The sequence below is a fragment of the Megalops cyprinoides genome, chromosome 12, assembly GCF_013368585.1.
Source record: "Megalops cyprinoides isolate fMegCyp1 chromosome 12, fMegCyp1.pri, whole genome shotgun sequence".
Taxonomy (NCBI): Eukaryota; Metazoa; Chordata; class Actinopteri; order Elopiformes; family Megalopidae; genus Megalops; species Megalops cyprinoides.
Genome location: NC_050594.1, coordinates 34,510,317 through 34,528,734, shown reverse-complemented (window position 1 = coordinate 34,528,734; position 18,418 = coordinate 34,510,317). Strand labels below are relative to the sequence as shown.

Below are 18,418 nucleotides of genomic sequence, written 5' to 3'. Positions count from 1 at the left end.
AGGTAGCATAGCTAACCAGCTAGCTAGCAAGCAATGTCAGGTTACCACATCATCATCCATCGAGCTTGCTAAATGGACTGATTGTTGGCCCACGATTTTGAATGATGAAAAAGGCCCGAGGCCTTTGAGACGTATCTACAGAGCCAGAAACACCTTGATGTTTAACAAAAAGACAATTCTGCTTACACGTGTAGATTTGGGCACTCGACTTGAGAGAAAATGGTACATTCAGTTTGCTACATTTGATAGACATCTCTCTGATGGCTTACAGAGATAACCTTCACGATTTCCCGTGTACAACTATGCCATGGGGCATTTTGGAAACCTGAAAAATTTGCAGTCGTTCACATATGTACGGTGGCTGCAGTCCGGGACAAAGCACTGAACCATTTTATAACGATTACGGTTGTTTGTTAGTTGGCTAACTGCCAACTATAGTCGTCTTTGCCATTGTGTCTTCCATTAGCAAACCTAGCCGGGTTTAGAGCCAACGGTTTTCTAAACCGAAGATCCAAGAATGCCCGGATGAGATGGCGGTATCTGATTTGTTAGGACGTTCCCCCCGCATTTCTCTATTGGATATGTCGTTCGAAAAGTGGACTACAAAACTAACCACAAGTCTTAAATCTTAACATTTTCGGAAAATATCGAAACATTTAACGAGTCCAAATATATCCTCACACCAAACAGTTTAATGCAGGAAATTCCCAGCTCCTGAAATGAATCCGAACTTGAGTAAAGATGGATAGTGTGCGAAGCCCATTGTAATTTTCCATAGGGAATTTACTTCCGACACCAGCGAAGAACCAGTGATGACGTACCCACCTCGGTACTCTATAAGATAGCAAACGTTAACTAACGTTGTGATCAAAATGCTCAAGTCTATAGCCTACTATTAGCACCAGCATTACTCTCGTTCTGTATCATTCTGAATCAATGTCGTATGAACCTGCCATATTGTCATGTAAGATCAAATGTCTAAATAAAATATACTGCAGTTACCCTTGAGGCATAAAGACTTTGGCTGGTGAAAATGATGGCTGGCGACTAATTTTAACTTTGGAAATCAGCCACGGTGGCTGGTAGCTAAATATTAATGTCAAACCCTGATTACAATGTTGTTCTCCACATGCACTTCCCAGAGGGCTTTGTTAAAAGTGACTAACGGGTGAGGATAATCCATTTAGTCCCTGCAAACATGAAGATCGACCACAGATTGAGTACTTTGGTAGCTAGCTAGCTAACCTAGAGCAAGCTACCACAGCTACCTAGCCAGGTAACTAGGTAAACTAATATATCTGGGGAATTGGAATCAATCATATACAAGTTTGTAACAACAAATCAGGTAGAGAATTAATTATCTTTTTGACCTACATGACACAAAATCTCTGCTGCACACATAGACGTGAATAGTATCAGGATCCCATAAGGTCCCCGTGGCTAGGGAGCCCTCCTGTCTGTTAATAGCTTTAAGCCAGGGGTGTCCAAACCTCTCCTGGAGGGCCACTTGTCCTGCATGTTTTAGATCTCTCCCTGCTCCAACACAGCTGATTCAAATGATCAACTCGTTATGAACTCCTGAAGCTGCTGAATAACAAACTGATCATTTGAATCAGCTGTGTTGGAGCAAGGACAGATCTAAAACATGCAGGAGAAGTGGCCCTCCAGGAGAGGTTTGGACACCCCTGCTTTAAGCTAACTATGACGTCTTTTTGGCTCCGTTTTGCGTCTTGGAATCCTGTAAAAGCTTAAATCAGGGTTAATTATCTTATTTGGCGTGCAACCCACCATACAACAGCTTTTTGGCGTGGTTGCGATTTTAGTTTTAACAGAACTGCAATGCAAATCAATGGAAAGCGCAGCGTTGTTTTCCCTAACGGCGTGGGCGTGGCCTAAATGCGCTCTGTTGCTCAAATAAACCTTCTCTTCCATAAACGACAGCCACCTGGGTGAGGAATGTGTCCCCGCTCCTCCACACCAAGGAACTTTATGACAGGGTGTATGGAAGGAAAGATCTTGCACTCGAGGAGCTCCGCACGGACTCCTGCGTAGCAAGCATATAGCCATGTAACTCTGTACATGTACATCATTTGCACTATACCATACTGCCTGTTGTAATCTTGGAATTTATAGCTGATTGTAATAATTATGATTAATAAAGGTATTAGTCTTAACCTCTGTTTGTGATTTCCCATTTTTAAACGACGCACGTAGTAGGATTTGATGTTTTTCCGTAGGTCTTGTTTACCGCTCAAAAACCATTGCACTCGGTCAGTCTGAAGTATTGCACTATTCTGACGAGTCTGCACTCCGTAGATGGTCCGCCTAACATATATTCTATGATTTAGAACATAAAACGGCAGCGAGTTATATTAAATGTGCTGATATGTTATCCTACGTCGTGGACTATGTAGCCTGATCACCTACAAGCCAAAGCGAACTGAGAATTCCTGGGTTGCTAAGTAGAATTGGGAATGGGGAACTAAGACATAGGTTAATATAAAATGGAGTCAGATTTTAGTTATTACATTGGAAGTAATGATGTTAAAATCTGCCTAGACGCAACGCACACATCTGCCTTCAACAGCCACCACTTCCCTCATTGGTTGTGATTGGCTGTCCTACAGGTAAATTAATCTTGGACCAGTAGTGATTTCTCTTCGTATCTTTTCAGGCATTAACCAGGGTGAGATGCAAAGGAGAGGAGGGATACACAACTTCATTGAAAATCAAACCCATTTTATTTCGTCTTTAAATTCATTGCAGCATTATATTATTAAAAAAAAATTCATTTATACCTTAACCGGTACACATCTGCAAAAGGATGAGCAGGACCCAGTTTGCACATACAACACACGTATTTGCAGTCAAAGGCTTCGTGCCATGTATGCATTTGATCAAAACTTGCAGATTTCACATTGTAAAATATAGCCTTTGTAATTTCCGTTTGTGTCAATAGCAAAAGCAATAACATGTTGAACCAAAAATGTACATTAAGGTGATTTGGCAAAATGCTGTTGTGACAATGTTATGTTTCGCGCTAGCAAATGATTGACAAAATGTACTGCTCTGCACTGAACAAGGTCACAGTAGCCTTCGTGATTGAACTTATGCAGCCTGAGTCATCCTTTCATTCACAAACTTTAAAACCTCACTAAACACATTTGCATTCCTGTAGTTGTTACATTGAAAAATGATAATGCAACATACTTCACAAGCACACAAAACCCCAAAATAAACAAAACAAAGATTAAAAACAATGCAAGAGACATTTTCAAAGAGAAAAACAAATCAAACATTGTTTTCTAATATTTTCTAAAAAGCAAACTTTGTTCAAGTAAAGGTTGCTGGTTGGTATAAAGTTTGTCTTGTGTGAAGGTCCACTGAAAAGTGACAGAGAACAAGGGTAGAGAAAGGCGGCACTGAAGCTAAACCCTTGAAAATTGGCTTTTCCTTTTCCAGAACCCTTTCTGTCTCCATGACCTTGCATATACTCCAGCATCATGTCTACCAGATTCACAAGGGTGACAGATGGTCATAAAAAATAAAAGTTGCACACACAAAAATTGAAGTCACACATTTAAAAGCTGAAAACCCTTTGTGGCACTCTAGCCAATTTTAGTATGCTAGTGTTTACCAACCAACAGAACGTCTTAAAAGAACTGTCAATCTTTTCATGAATACAGCTGTCCAACTGACAACTAGGTCTTTATTGACTGAGGGCTCTTGGAAAGCCTCCATTCTCATCACCTGCCTAACAGTCACGAGCCATGATTATGCTCACTGCCATGCTTAAGACGGCTCTTACTGAAGATAGTGCCTCAGACTGAAGAAGCTAAACTGCCTGTGAATATTCAGCTCCTGTACCATTGCATATAGATTGCCACTAAATATGTTCATGTTAAAGATTTGAAGCCCAGCAGGGTTTATGGGGGGGGGGGGGGGGGGGTGAAAGAAGGAGTGGTGTGAGCTTGCATCAGAAAATGGGTGTGGTGCCCGGCTGGTGTGTCGCTAATCCAGGAGGGCTGCCAGCAGAGCCGGGTAATTGGGGGTCCCCCAGCCAGTGACGGGGTCCCAGGACGGTGCAGCACAGAAACCCTTCCCCTCCACCTGCTCATCCAAGCAGCCCAAGTGGCAACCTTCTGTTACCTGAATGTGAAATGTGGTGGGAGAGGGAGAGATTTGCTGAGGTCAACAAAGGAGGTATCAGTCACATGCTCATAACATCACCAGTTAAAGGACCGATTCAAAGGATGTGCTGACAGCAACCTTTCATAGTACCATAGGAATCCATTTAATAAAACAAACATTTGTGATATTGAAGAGGACTGAAGAGTGATGGCTGCAATACTGCTACCACCTGGTGGTGGACTTTTATGGCTTTACCAAACTGTCAAAGGTTTCACACTGCAGAACCACATCTCATTTTCATTACAATCCTTAACCTGTGGTTTTGTCTGCCCAAATGATTAACATGGAAAACAGAAATGTCATAGTGCTCATCTGCTCATTACTTACTCTGTTGTTAATTACTACTGTCCATCAAACTCAAATGTCTTAAAGTACATTATACAACTTTAAGTATTCTGTATAATTCTATCTGTCCAGTGCTGGCCAGAAGTAGATGGGCTCCCCCTCTGAGCCGGGTTCTGCTCAAGGTTTCTTCCTGTTAATTAGGGAGTTTTTTCTTGCCACTGTTGCCTTAGGCTTGCTCTCAGGGGGGCCTTAGGCCTGGGAACAATGTACAACTGCTTTGTGACAACTGGTGTTGTAAAAAGTGCTACACAAATAATATTGAATTGAACTGAACTGAAATGTGTCAGAGTTGATATGGTTTTTTATGATGTTCAGATGTGCTTGTTATTGATGTACAAGCACAGTCCTGTGGGCAGGACAGGAGTCAATCATTGAACCGTTACTCACATGTCATCTACTTTAACATGCCAAGCGGAGAGGCCGTGGGTTTGTTATAATGTAACAACGCACATCAGTATTTTTTTAAATTGGTCAAATTGTTTGACTCATCCAGGCACACCCAGAGAGGACATAATGCAAACAGAAACTAAACTTAGAATTTCCAAATTACAAAATCAAAATATTAGTGGAACTACTTCAAATTGCATTTTGGGGTAGTGCAAACTCACCAAAACAGGATACAGGTAAAAATAAACACAATTATTTAAATATTTATTATTTATTGCACAAGCACATAAAACCATGCTTTGCAGAAGCACAAAATAAATTCCGTGTCTGAAAACTTACAACAAAGCTGCAGCTACACACATTTGTTCAAATATTTGCAAACAACTGAGTGTTTTATTTTTCTGCCAAACTTTGTTAAGCACTAGATTGAAGCCCCTTCCCTCCTGGGATTGTTTATAAAACTGGTTTGCCTTTTGACATCAGAAAAATGTCTGTTAGTGCACACCCCAGGTGCAAAATTATTTATGCAGAGCAGATGCACAATACAACGTCCCACTTTACATTTAAATTGCATTTTTTAAAATGAAAACGCTATCTTACATTACATTTGTTTAGTAGATGCTCTAGATAAGAGTACCTTACAACACTTACAATTACTTCCAGTTTTTACGTTATCCATTTAAATGATGGGTATTTAGTGAGGCAAATTGGGGAGAAGGAACAACTGCAGTGGCCCATTTAGGAACCCAACCTGCAACATTCAGATTACAAGCTCTCCTCAATACAGCAAATATCAGAAATTGTGCTGAAGAGGAGTTCTAAAGAAGGCAGCACACAGTGCTGAGCTGACACTGTGTTATACTGCAGTGTGGCTGTGTGCTATTTTAGGTCTTTGGAATGACTCAGCTGGGGAAGGAAACCTCAACCTTCTCAAGTCTGCAAATAACTGAAAGCTGCAGACACGGTCATTCATGCCCGAACACATTCTATTACACATTCCAACAGCCCCTTCCAGCACATGGACAAAGACTGCATATGCAGACATCATCACAAGACTACATCTCATGCCAAGCACTGTGTCCAATAGCAAGGCCCCAAGGTATTGTCACTCACGTCAAAGAGAGCCTGGCCTTGTAGCCTGTACAGGCGGGGGTTGAGGAAGCCGAGGGTGGGCAGGCCTTTGAGGAGACGCTGGTCATTTATCAGGGACAGGATTCCTCCAACCACCGGAGTAGAGGCCTACAAGCCATTACAGACAGCAGCGTTTACACATTTACATAAAGAGTGCTGCTTTACAAATGTCAGCCGACAGAGAGACAAAGTAACTCGGTCCCTCGAAGGCTCTGGCTGGAGCAGAAGGCTGTAGTGCAGCAGAATATCTCACACTCACCACACCACTTACACAGGAACAAATACGCCACACACACATACACACAAACACACGCACACACGCGCATGCGCATGCATGTACATATGCGCACCAAATACACAGATGTGGAAACGTACACAGTTTTGCAAGCAGACAGAGAGAACTGCTTCATAAATTAGATTACACGTCTTACGGTCACAGTTTACAAAGTGGTACAGTAACAGACACTATAACAACACAAGGATGGACAGATGGACAGATATAGGCACACACAGCCGCACCCACATGCCTTCTACTCACCGAGGTGCCAGACACCCAGGGGATGGGTACTCTGTTGGTCACTACCCAGTAGTTGTCAGAAAGGGCGGCCATGTCTGGGTAGGCCCTGCCACTGGTGTTGAAGTAGGTAGTGGGAGGCAGGACATGCATGGCCTTCAGGTATGCATTCACTGTGCTGACCTGGTGACATACACACAGACACACACACACATCACCATGGGTGTGCCTACAGACCAGAGACCTGAGTCAGGACAGATGTGCATTTGGCTTCCTTCACTGGAGATATGGATCCGCATGCATTGGTGATTCCTCTTGCTGTGCCACGAAGATGACAAAGGCTGCAGTTCACATACAGTAAATGCATTAGCTGAAATACTTATGTCTACATCTGTAAGTGATTTACTGGTCTCACCCCCTATAAGAGGCATTTACCTGATAGTCAGGCATTGGAAAGACGTTGCTGAAGCCACCCCCACTGATGTAGTCTGTAACCTCATAGGTCAGCTTGAAAGGGTTCTTGAAGGAAGTCCCACCCACTGTGGTCACATAGGGACTATGATCGGATTGGATGATGCAGATGGGGTTCAGGGCAAATATGGGCATGGGGGAACAAAAAAAGAGATGACTGCTTTAATGATCCCATTCCATCAGTTCCTGTCAACACTTCCAGATGGCAGGAAACACAGTTTGGGGAAAAAATGAGCCAGGGTTTCCATTAAGATTTTTTCTTGCCGGTCTGGTGTCCGGAAAGAAATTATTTCTCCGGACGAATTTGAAACTTACCAGTCACGTTTCAATAGCAGTCTATTTTACGAATGCAAATGTAATGTACACTTAGGTTGACAAAAGAATGACAATGACGGTTTGACTATTTAATGAACAGTAATGATTAAGCAAAATGAACAGTAACAATTGAGCAAACCCTCAATATTAGCCGCTAAAATGTAGGCTATTACGAAACATCTGTAACCTGTAACATCTATAGCCTGTTTAAAAAAAAGGCTAGGCATACATAGCATGAAATGTAGCCTATAGGCTACCAGGTAACATTTTATTTTCTTTTTTTCATTGTGGTAAAGTCCTCTGCTGCCGACTTTAAATCAAACATGTCCAATGTGTCTTTGCAGTTTGCAATGCGCATAAGCCGTGTCACTCTCTCCTCCTCCAGACGACTTCGCAGCGCCGTCTTAATTCGATTATGCAGAGGGAAGCCCCTCACAGGCAATTTTAGCCAGTGTAGCCCAGTCAGAGTACAGCTCACTGAACTCATAAATAAGCATTTGTACTGTAGGCTGTTTCGCTGTCAAAACACAAATGTCCTGTTTAGGGATAGCCTTCGTTATAGCTACGTTTTGTATGAGCATTATTGCTGGACATTTTCACCAGCAAGTTTTTAATTTATTGGTTTTTTTTATAAATTTTACCAGGCAACGGAAACCTTGCAATGAGCCAAACTCAGGATTAATGAATTTGACCCAACATGGCAGAGAATGCTTACAGATAAAGGCAAAGATCACTGACCTGGATGCAGGAAAGCTGGGCCTGAATGCATTGTTTCCTTTGGTCAAATGTCTGCAGCCTGCTCCACTATCACCTGAATGAGGAGAGAAAGTTAATATCACACAAAATTTTACACAAATACCAATTCGATAAAATCAATATCTCCATCCACATTTACATAGGAAATTCATCAACTAAAAATTAAAACTTACACAGGACAGCACCTTGGATATTCAAATTTACAGTCAAACAGTTGATAACTGATGCGAGGCTGATACCCTGTCGATGTTTCCAAAGTAACTGAATCTCCATTGGGATAACACCAAAAGTCGTCTAACCAATATTAACACCATTACTTGACATGTTCTTCTCAAGTTACAGCCATGCCAACAGGTTTACTGTCTCCTAAGAAAACCACTTGGAAAAGCTGGTATTAAACAGCACCAGTCATATATGTGGGGAGAGAGGGTAAGAAACTGACACATTACCCCTATCTGTGTTTCTCCTTCCATTTAAAGAAATACACTTTGTCAAATACACCCCCAGGCCAGAAAAAGAAAATATATTTCAGTAGCAGCTTTGAATTTGAATGATCCGGCATTCCTTCTTTTAGGACCACATCATTTTTCCTGAAGCTTCTGGGGTTTTTTTGCCAGCATACGTCCCTGGAGGCAGATCAAACTCAGCTGAGGCCCAGAGCGCGGTTCACTCTAAACTTGCATCCATGTGCTCTCTTTAAAATGAAACGTGCGTGAGCAGCTCACCAGAGGCAAACAGCATGGAGATGCCACGGACCCCAGCCTTCATGAACTCATTGTTGATGCGCTCCATGTAGGCAACCGCCAGGCTGTCCTCATCATCACCATAGCTGATGGTGTGGACCCAGGGCACCTCAGACATGTTGCTGAGAAGCAGCATCCATTGCAGGAAGGGCTCTTGGGACTCGTGGCGACCTGGAACACAGCGCAGCACTCAATGAGAGAGCCAATCCTGCTGAGCCAAACTAGCAGCTGCAGTTGCTGCTGTGGCACATCAGGGGGCAGCACAACAGAGCAGGGATGTCTTTAAACAGGACATGGGTGGCTAGCCACACTCTCGACCAGGAGGTAATGTGCACACAATATCAAACTTTTATTTTTTCTAACATGACTGAAATGATCCACTTTATATGACCTTCCATGAAGATGATGTTTGATATTTAATAATGAACAACATGCAACACTTCCTGCGTTTGTTATTTCCTTTATAACACATTATATTAGATTAACTCTCAGATTCTGAAACATTTAAGGCAACACAGTTAAGGAAATGCAGTGCAGACACTACTTATATGAAGATTACATATGGAATTTTTTTCACTTTTGATTCTGTGCTTATTAAAGATCAAAACATAGCTGACATGTAAAGGGTGATAAATTTCTGGTTTATTCATGACGGGTTGCCACATACAACTATTCTCTCAGCCAAGTTTGGGGTAAACTTCAGCTTTAATCCATTCAAACAAAGGTTCGAATTATTCTTTGGTTATTCTTTAGCTTGACAACCGGCAAACTGTGTTTCAGAGGAACAGAATGTTGACAGTAAATAATCACCTGGTCTTGTCAGTACATCCTCAGTTATAGCCTATAATTTTTCATTAATGTGAGTGTATGCAGTGTATGCAATGACATATATTGATAAATGGCATGCAAATTTCCCTTGAAAAATGTATTTGCTAAGTAAATAATGTGAAGGCCAAGCGTGTAGCAGCGTACCTGGGTTAGTGAAAACCCATGTGGAGATGTTGGCTCCAGTGCTCATGATGTACTCCACATCCAGGCTGGCCTCCAGCCCCGCCTTGCCCCCACCCTGGGTACCCACCACCCGCGCCACTGAGGACATGTGCTTAAACCCTCCGCCAAAGAGCGACATGAATTCTGCCAGGTCCGCAGGGTGGTAGAACTGCTCCAGAAACTGCCCAAAGAGCACAATAATGCCCTGTTCCAAACCTCAGTGTGCACCTCCCAAATATTGGCAACATCAGATACCAATAACAGATATGCTATGACATACAATATAGCAACATGCTATGAATAACAGATGTGCTATGATATATAATACAGCACCATGCTACAAATAATGCTTCAAGCTGGGGATGTTCTAAACCTCCTGGAATATCACTACACACTTCTATAAATCCATACTGCACACAAAAACATCTTCTTTTAGCTTAGAAGACTTTAACAATTTTGTGAGTGCTAATCCATGTATTATGGATGGACCTACAGTGTGCTGTAAATCACTGACTTTTTTGAAGCAATTAAAATATTTTGCTCTCCACAATAACAACAGTTGGGCGATTCACTGATAGAACAGGATGGCCCCACCCAATCTGGGGTTCTAGCGATTTCTAGCAAGTGATAGATTGTTATCGTTGTGGCTATCGTCAGTCTAAACCTTCCTCTGTCCATACCTGTGCCACTGCCTGGCTGTTGTTCTCTGCTGAACCCACATCTGCTGCGGTCAGGTTGTAACGACTCCTGAGCACTGTGGGCGTCACGCCCAGGTGGAAGCCAACCTCTGGCTGTTTCTCATTGGTCCATGCTCGGCTGACAGCCTGCATCTCAGGTGGGAAGCGGTGCACACCTCCCACTATGAGCAGAGAAAAATGAGGGGCTCGTTTGCCAGTGAAACACCCTGCGAACACTGAGGAAACCTTGCATTTAAAAAATTAAGAACCATTAAGTCACACAGGTCAGCTCCATGTGCTCAGCTGACACCATTGAGAAATTTCTTGGTTTCCAGTTTATGTAGGCGGTTTAAAAAATATCTGAGGTTGTTTGGTTTAAAAGCTCAATCTGTAAGTAGGCTAATGAGGTGTCATGAACACGGCTCATAATTGGTGTGCTTTTGTTAACGCAGGCCAGGCTTAAAATGTCTGCCCTGTCAAATAAAAAATTACGTGTTTTCATGCAAACAAACAAACAAAAATATATTCATGGAAACTTCATCTCCTCTCCTCTTCATGCCATTATAGCACTTGGTCACACTTTGTTCCTCTCAAAAGCTAACTTCAATGTTTATGCAATTGCATTGATTACATCGATCACAATAACATGCACATGTATAATAAATTATCTGAGGACAACATTCAGTGTTCAGACACAATACTATAAAGTGCATTAAAATCTAGTCTTAGACTTAGACTTAAAATCAGAGGAACTTCAAATAAAAAACTGCAAGCTAGTAAATATTATATCTAATGATCATAATCAAAATTGTAACTGAAAACATGTGACTTTTTGTTTGTTTTGAATGCATGTGTTATTAAGAGTCTACTAAAGAGTCCACTGGTAGAGTAGGGGGTATAAGCTCTGATAAGGCTGCACCAGAGATGAAGTGGATGAGGAAATTGTTCTGTTCAACAGGAAAATCACAATTTCAAACTGAAGCTAAACAAGTCAGCTGTAATGGACTTTCCTAAAACAGCACCTTATGGCTGGAACACAAAGTGCAGGCCTAAAGTGAGGAGGCCAGCAATCGGCCATCTGAAAACTCCTCTCTGTTCCCCAGTGCAGAAGCTCACCAAAGTCCAAGTGCTGGGACAGGTCCTTGTGAATGGAGTACGGGGTTGGCGACCTCACTAGAGAGCGCTGGCCTTTCATGTAGCGATGAAACTCACTGCCTGGGAGAAGAGTCTCTGCCACCCTGCGGAAGAGAGTGCCATTTTACTCAGTTTCCCATGAGCACCCTGACACACTAGAGTCCATATTACTGGCAGCATTGTGGAGTAACAATTTGGGTAATGCACTGGGGACCTGTTTGAACTTTACCTCAATTGTGGCAGTATTTAAAACAGTACTTGTATATGTCAGCAATAGATTGTTTAATATGTATTTCTGTGAGCACTGTCTAATGCCCTAGACATAGCAGTTTTTTTAGAATGCAGCTCTACCAATATACTCTAACAGCAAGTCTCATTCATTTTATTGGCAGATGGCATTTTACATGAGGGTCTCTTTACTGCAATAGTTTTGTTACTGGTATAATTCATAGCAGCATCCCACTCTAATGCCTCATGGTAACCTGGTGATCTGACCACCACTCCACACTGCTGACACTGCAGGTCAGTGCAGAAGTATGGTGCATAGGGTCAGTGCCCTTGACGCTCTTTTCAGTGGTCAGCTGGAGAAAGAAGCAGCTTACTGCACTGTCATGTCACACTGCAGAAAGTCCTGTGTGGCGACCGTCCGGCACTCCTTGACCCCATGATGCTGCAGCCAGCTCTGCACCACCTTATGGGTCAACTCAGAGGGGTGCACCAGGGATGCCACTTCCTCCAGAGACAGGAACTTCCCTGAAAGACACAGACAGCAGGGGTCAGAGGTTGGAAATGGGCCCAGGTAGCACCCATGTTGCAACAAAGAGTACAGATGAATGGGAGTGCATCATGACCAGTTCTCTCCACACACTTTTGCTCAGGGCTCAGGGGGCTATTCAAATGCAGAGTGACCATTCGCAGGGTACCAAGGACTTCAGTCAATTGCGATATGCTCTTTTTCTGAAATGAGTATCAACAGAGCTCATATGATTCTTACATCATTAAAATGACACCACCGCCATTGCCTGGAAATACAGTCAAATTTGATGGGTAATACAAGACCATAAACTACTGCTTACTGTTGAGAAAATCCTGTTTGCAGAAAAGGATGGATGATCTTTAGCTGTGAGCTCCCTGGCTCCCGAGATTCTATGCATACCAGTGCTCCAGAAACAGAATTTGAGGAACATATCTTATTGGTACTCTCCCATGGCACAACTAGACTTACAGTGGATGAAGGAGAGGAAATTACAGCTTTCACCTCAGCCAAAACCCAAAAACAGTGACTCCAAGTCACAAGATTGAACAGGGAAATATTGTTGCAGTATTGCCACTGAGAACAGAAGAATATTCCATCATAAAAACCAAATCTTTCCTGTGACTCCATTCTAATGGCAACTTGTTTTTCACAAATATCCTTTTGAACCACAACTTTCAAGGAAATTAGAACAGATAAGGGCAAGCTTTCTCATATCATAAACAGTCATGTATTCCTTGTGTCAAAACATCTTCACAAAGCTAAAGCCGCACCATGACCCACTGAACTCTGATGCTTTTGTTGAAAATTAACACATTGCACAAGCACTTTTTTTCTGCAGGTCAAGGCAGAGAGACATCACATGAGTCTGAAAAAATAAAGGAACTAGGGAACACAGACCACAGGGAAAAAAGTTCTGCAAAGCATATACTTTTCCCACTGTATGCAGCTTGACTCCGCTGTAGTTCCGACAGCTATCTGTAAAGAATCAGTGCCAGTTGCGCTCTGGGCTCTGGAAGAAGTTCGGGGGAAAGCTACAGTAGCGAAGGGTGAGAACAGTCACCCCACCTGGCCTCGAACCGGGGTCTACCGGGTACCAAACATAGCGAAGGGCAAGAGCAGTCACTCCACCCGGCCTCGAACCCGGGTCTACAGGGTACCAAACATGCAACTTGACCACAACGCCAAAGAGCCTGGCTCGTTGGTATGGCAGTCAGAGTGCATACTCAACCATAGTGACAGCACTCTGTCACACTGCACTCCCCTTCGGGAAGCGCACCCATGCACTTCACGCACCAAGGCGTCCCTCACGCATTCCCTTGCCGTACTTCTCCCATCCCAAGATGCCCCACTCACCAGTGCTTCACTCATCTCTGGGGTTCCTCACACTGTGCTTCACCCATCTCTGGGGTCACTCACACACCGGGGTCAACCAAACCTGGTGGTCCCTCATACGGCTCACACACTGGGCATGCCACCGATGGCCTCACGGCAAGCCATCCCACTCTGACACCATTTGTAGCGAAGGGCGAAAGCAGTCACCCCACCCGGCTTCGAACCCGGGTCTACAGGGTACCAACCATGTGACTTTGACTGCGACGCCAAAGAGCCTGGCTCGTTGGTACGGCAATCAGAGCACATACTCAACCGTAGTGACGGCACTCCGTCACACCCTTATTTTCTTATTTTAAAACAGCTTTTTTTTTTTTTTTTTTTTTTTTACAGTTTGTTCAATGCTTTTAATGTAACAAGGAGGCCAACATGCTAAATAAGCATAGCATAAGCATAGCATAGCATAGCATTTAGCTACATCTATTTGATCACCACGGGACAAACATCAACATTCTTAAGTATACTGAGCTAACATGCTACAGTTTAGCATTGCAGGGCAAGGCTGACAGAAACAAGGCATTCCACAGACACCGCCTGTGATGTGGAGGAGTGCGGGCCACCTGCGTACCGTAGTTCAGCGAGTCTGGGTCTGACACCTGTTCCAGCAGCTGCCTCAGCTGGTCCACATTCTGCTGCTTCAGGGCGAACGTCAGCTCCACCTGGTCCGAGGAGGCCACCCGCCCAGCGTGGGTCCATCCCTCAGGTACCCTGCATGTGAGGGAGAGACAGAGAACTAATGGCCATTCTGTACAGGTAAAGCATGGCCTCTTCTAGGGCTGTGCGATATGACGATACATATCGTGTGACGATAGAAAAATGTCTATCGTTTCATATTATGCTCTATCATTTATTTTGTTGTGTCGCAAATCACACCCTTTACGGCAATATTTTTCGTCATTTGGATGACGCTTTGCATTCTTCCACACGGCATGGATGCAGGCAGGAAATTTACATAAAGACAACACAAACAAACATGGAGGAGACTGAATGTGACACAGAACTATAGTTGAAAAGTGTTTCCTATTTACCTTTTCATATTTTAGACATTAATATTTTATATTTTGTTACATGCTTAACCCTTTCGCACATAACTTATTTTTCTGCTATGTAGTGCGTGTGTTACATTACATGGTTCGTTATGTTTTTATTTGCGTTATTAAGCTTCTCATAGTTTTCAGTTAGCATTTGCTATTTTTTTAACATTAAATCACTGTTTCCTCAAAGCTAGAATTAGCTAGAATTTTTCCAATCTAGTGTTTTAATCGCACCAGTTTTAGCACACCGGTGTGACCGTATGCACGAAAAGGTTTCCCCCTCGTTTCCACACAGTTTTGTTTGGTGTCCGTAATTCAGTATAATATATGCAATATTCCCTCTAGTGTTCCAACGCAAGGAAAAGGAGATGGATCAAAACGTAACTCTCACTCGTATCAGTGCCATCATGGAATGAATGCAACGGTGAAACAAGATACACTATATGGACAAAAGTGTTTCACCACACCTGTTTTTCAGGGTTTGAGCTAGGCCCCTTATCTCCAGTGAAGGACAATCTTAATGCTTCAGCATACCAAGACATTTTGGACAATGCTGTGCTTCCAACTTTGTGGCAACAGTTTGGGGAAGGCCCTTTTCTATTCCAACATGACTGTGCCCCAGTGCACAAAGCAAGGACTATAAAAACATGGTTTGATGAGTTCGGTGTGGAAGAACTTGACTGGCCCGCACAGAGCCCTGACCTCAACCCCATCGAGCACCTTTTGGATGAACTGGAATGGAGATTGCGAGCCAGGGCTTCTCGTCCAACATCAGTGCCTGACCTCATAAATGCTCCACAGAATGAATGAGCACAAATTCCCACAGAAACACTCCAAAATCTTGTGGAAAGCCTCCCAAGAAGAGTGGAAGCTGTTATAGCTGCAAAAGGCGGACCAACTCCATATTAAAGTATATGTATTTGAATACAATGTCATTACAGTCCCTGTTAGTGTAATGGTCAGGCGTCCGAATACTTTCGTCCATATAGTGTATGTCAAATGAGCGGCAATATAATGGAGGGAATCACAGCAGTAGAATGGGAGGGAGATAAAGTTTTCATATCAAAGTGATACTGATCTGTATTTCTTAAGATTATTGGTTAAAGCACAATGTTTACGTCGATGCAAAAGGTTGCCTGATTACGCAGATTCTTTCTTCAAAATGTTTAATGAACTCTCACTTTTATTTAACTTCGATCACTAGTCAAGCAACTGAATTGAAGGAAATAGCCCGTTAGCTAATTCATTTTTCCAATGCCATTAACTTCCTGGCACACAGTGCATACGGTCTCTCCGAAATCCGCTGCAAAAGTTCAATTTTTTCAAAGCACTCAAAGGCAAATTTTGGACCTAAAAAAACAGGAGGAGGAGTTTCACAAACATTTCGGAGATCACGGAGGTCCCCATAGGGATGAACGAATTTCCGGTTGACTCGCATACATACACAGAGCTGTATGGAAACGAGGCGTAAATTGAAAATTTGGTTCTAAATAAAAGGAGAAAAATAATCAAATGTAAGTACCTTTTATCTGTCAAGTACATAATTCAAAATGTAATAAGAAATAGGCCTTTCCATGTGGTCATTTTATATAAACTATTTATTCATTGAATTTAGAGAATGTGCTATATCAGTATATGTATCGTTATCGGGATATGAAATGACCTATATCGGGATATGAGATTTTGGTCATATCACACAGCCCTAGCCTCTTCCCATCCTGGAGGGCTGAAGGAATAACTGGCTTCCACTCTGCCTTAGTTGTTAATGTAATCTCACCTCTGGATGAATGCAGGGGCCCTGCTTTTTTATAGAGAACATACCTGCTCATTACATTACATTACATTGATGATGATGTGCATTGTCATTTGGTAGATGCTTTTATCCAGGTTTATCTAGTCATACAGCTGGATATTTCCTGAGGCAACTGTGTGTTAAGGACCTTTCCCAAGGGTACAACAGCAGTGCCCCAGCAAGGGATTGAACCACAACCTTTTGGTAATAACCAGCAACCTTTTGCTGGAAGCATTGAATGCATCCATTTCACCATACTGTGACCCAGACATCACATGCTTCATTCCCATCAGGAATCTCCTGTTTCAGGTGATCAGCTATAGGAATTACACAACAATGTATTCTATCTATTTAATCTATTTATAAATACAATCATGCTAACTGGTGTGTTTACTGTCAGTGTGTTAGTGACATGCTATAGATTTTCACCCTGTAAACAACTCACAACTGTTGAAAAAATCAATTAAAGTTTAGTTAAGACAGTTCCTTGGACAAAGGAACTGTAACAGACTAGTTCACGTAATAATGAAACTAGCATCACAACATAACAAAGGTAATGTAATTAAGACATTTAGTTTGCTCTTACGAGGTGTCCTGATCAGCCTCCAGGTGCTTACTCCAAACGGGACCGCAGAAAAAAACGGCAAAGACTGGGATCCTGAAGAAACACAGATAAACAATGACGCAAAGAAGTAAGCGCGGGTTGTTGCAAAACGCATATAGACTTGTGCTGGATTTAAAAGACTCAATTGGAGAAATATTTAAGTAGGCTACAGTATTTGGGAATAATAGTGTTGAAAACTGGTTGCCTATAAATGGATTCACCAGATCATAACCGCATTTGATTTTTTTAATCATCTAGCAACGTTTCATGTCACGATAATCAAACACAAAAGCACCGCTGCTTCGAGAGACTGCGCAGCGTGCATACAAGGGCAACTATCGAGGTCACACTGCGTCATTACTCTGTACGGTACTCATGGATTTCAGAAACAAGCTAATCAAGCTAATGTCAGAGGTCTAGACAAAATGAGACAGAAGCGAATAAATTGAATCAATTTCCTTTTCAAGTTCGCACTGTTGAAAAACTATGCAACCAAGCAACCGGTTAGCCAGTCTGCTAACTATTATAGTACCAACAATCTAGCTAGCTACAAGGAAACTTCACTGAAAGCCTTGGAAATAGGCAACGTTTGTTCAGTAATCAACAATGTAAAAACAACACAAAGAAACCCTAAGCAGACGTATAAAAATCTAATACACGTTCAAAACAACAACTTACAGAATACGCATTGTGAAAAGGATGACGGACTGTTGACGAGTGAGTCCGAAGGCATAATCTGTATGCATCTCAAACTACAAAATGTAGCTGGGCGCAACTAGCAATCACATGACTGTCAGCTGACTATAATGCGGAAGTAGCCGGATAAGCAGCGACATGTACCCCGTAGAGCAAAATACACCGGGGCTTCTTGAAACGATTCAGTATTGGCATTGAAGCTTCTTTTCAATCTACATGATCCAGCAGATAATAAACTGATATTGTAAATTACAGCAACATAATGGTAGGCTGGAGGAAGGCGACTGTGTTGAGAATCGTGCGCTGACGACAAAAATACTCATATTTCTGAGTGTGCACCAGAACATTAAAATAACGAGATGGCAAATAATTGCATCAGTTACTTAACGTTACAACCAAGTATTAAAATGGAAATTTATTTAAACTACTAAAATTGTAAAAATAAAATTAAATGTAAGTCAAGTTATCTTACGTACCACTCATTTATTTATA

General features: G+C 42.4%; 1 protein-coding gene across 1 annotated transcript; it reads right to left on the bottom strand.

Moving 5' to 3' along the window:
* Window positions 1-3,936: 3,936 nt before the first annotated feature.
* tpp1 (tripeptidyl peptidase I) lies at window positions 3,937-17,977 on the bottom strand. Its single transcript, XM_036543097.1, has 13 exons — window positions 17,909-17,977; window positions 17,213-17,284; window positions 14,369-14,508; window positions 12,257-12,407; window positions 11,637-11,758; window positions 10,524-10,702; window positions 9,826-10,024; window positions 8,836-9,024; window positions 8,093-8,165; window positions 7,004-7,124; window positions 6,593-6,751; window positions 6,037-6,162; window positions 3,937-4,149 (listed from the first exon to the last, which is right to left on the bottom strand). Exons 1-13 carry the CDS (start codon window positions 17,974-17,976, stop codon window positions 4,012-4,014), a joined length of 1,737 nt encoding a protein of 578 aa, XP_036398990.1. The 5' UTR covers window position 17,977; the 3' UTR covers window positions 3,937-4,011.
* Window positions 17,978-18,418: the final 441 nt, after the last annotated feature.

Bases quoted from the DNA above. Each gene is read 5' to 3' on its own strand.
- tpp1 (XM_036543097.1), bottom strand. From the start codon at position 17,976: ATGCATACAGATTATGCCTTCGGACTCACTCGTCAACAGTCCGTCATC. The intron at 17,285-17,908 runs GTAAGTTGTTGT...GTGTTTCTTCAG, and splicing joins CTTTTCACAATGCGTATTCT to GATCCCAGTCTTTGCCGTTT. The intron at 10,703-11,636 runs GTGAGCTTCTGC...CTCTGCTCATAG, and splicing joins GTCCCAGCACTTGGACTTTG to TGGGAGGTGTGCACCGCTTC.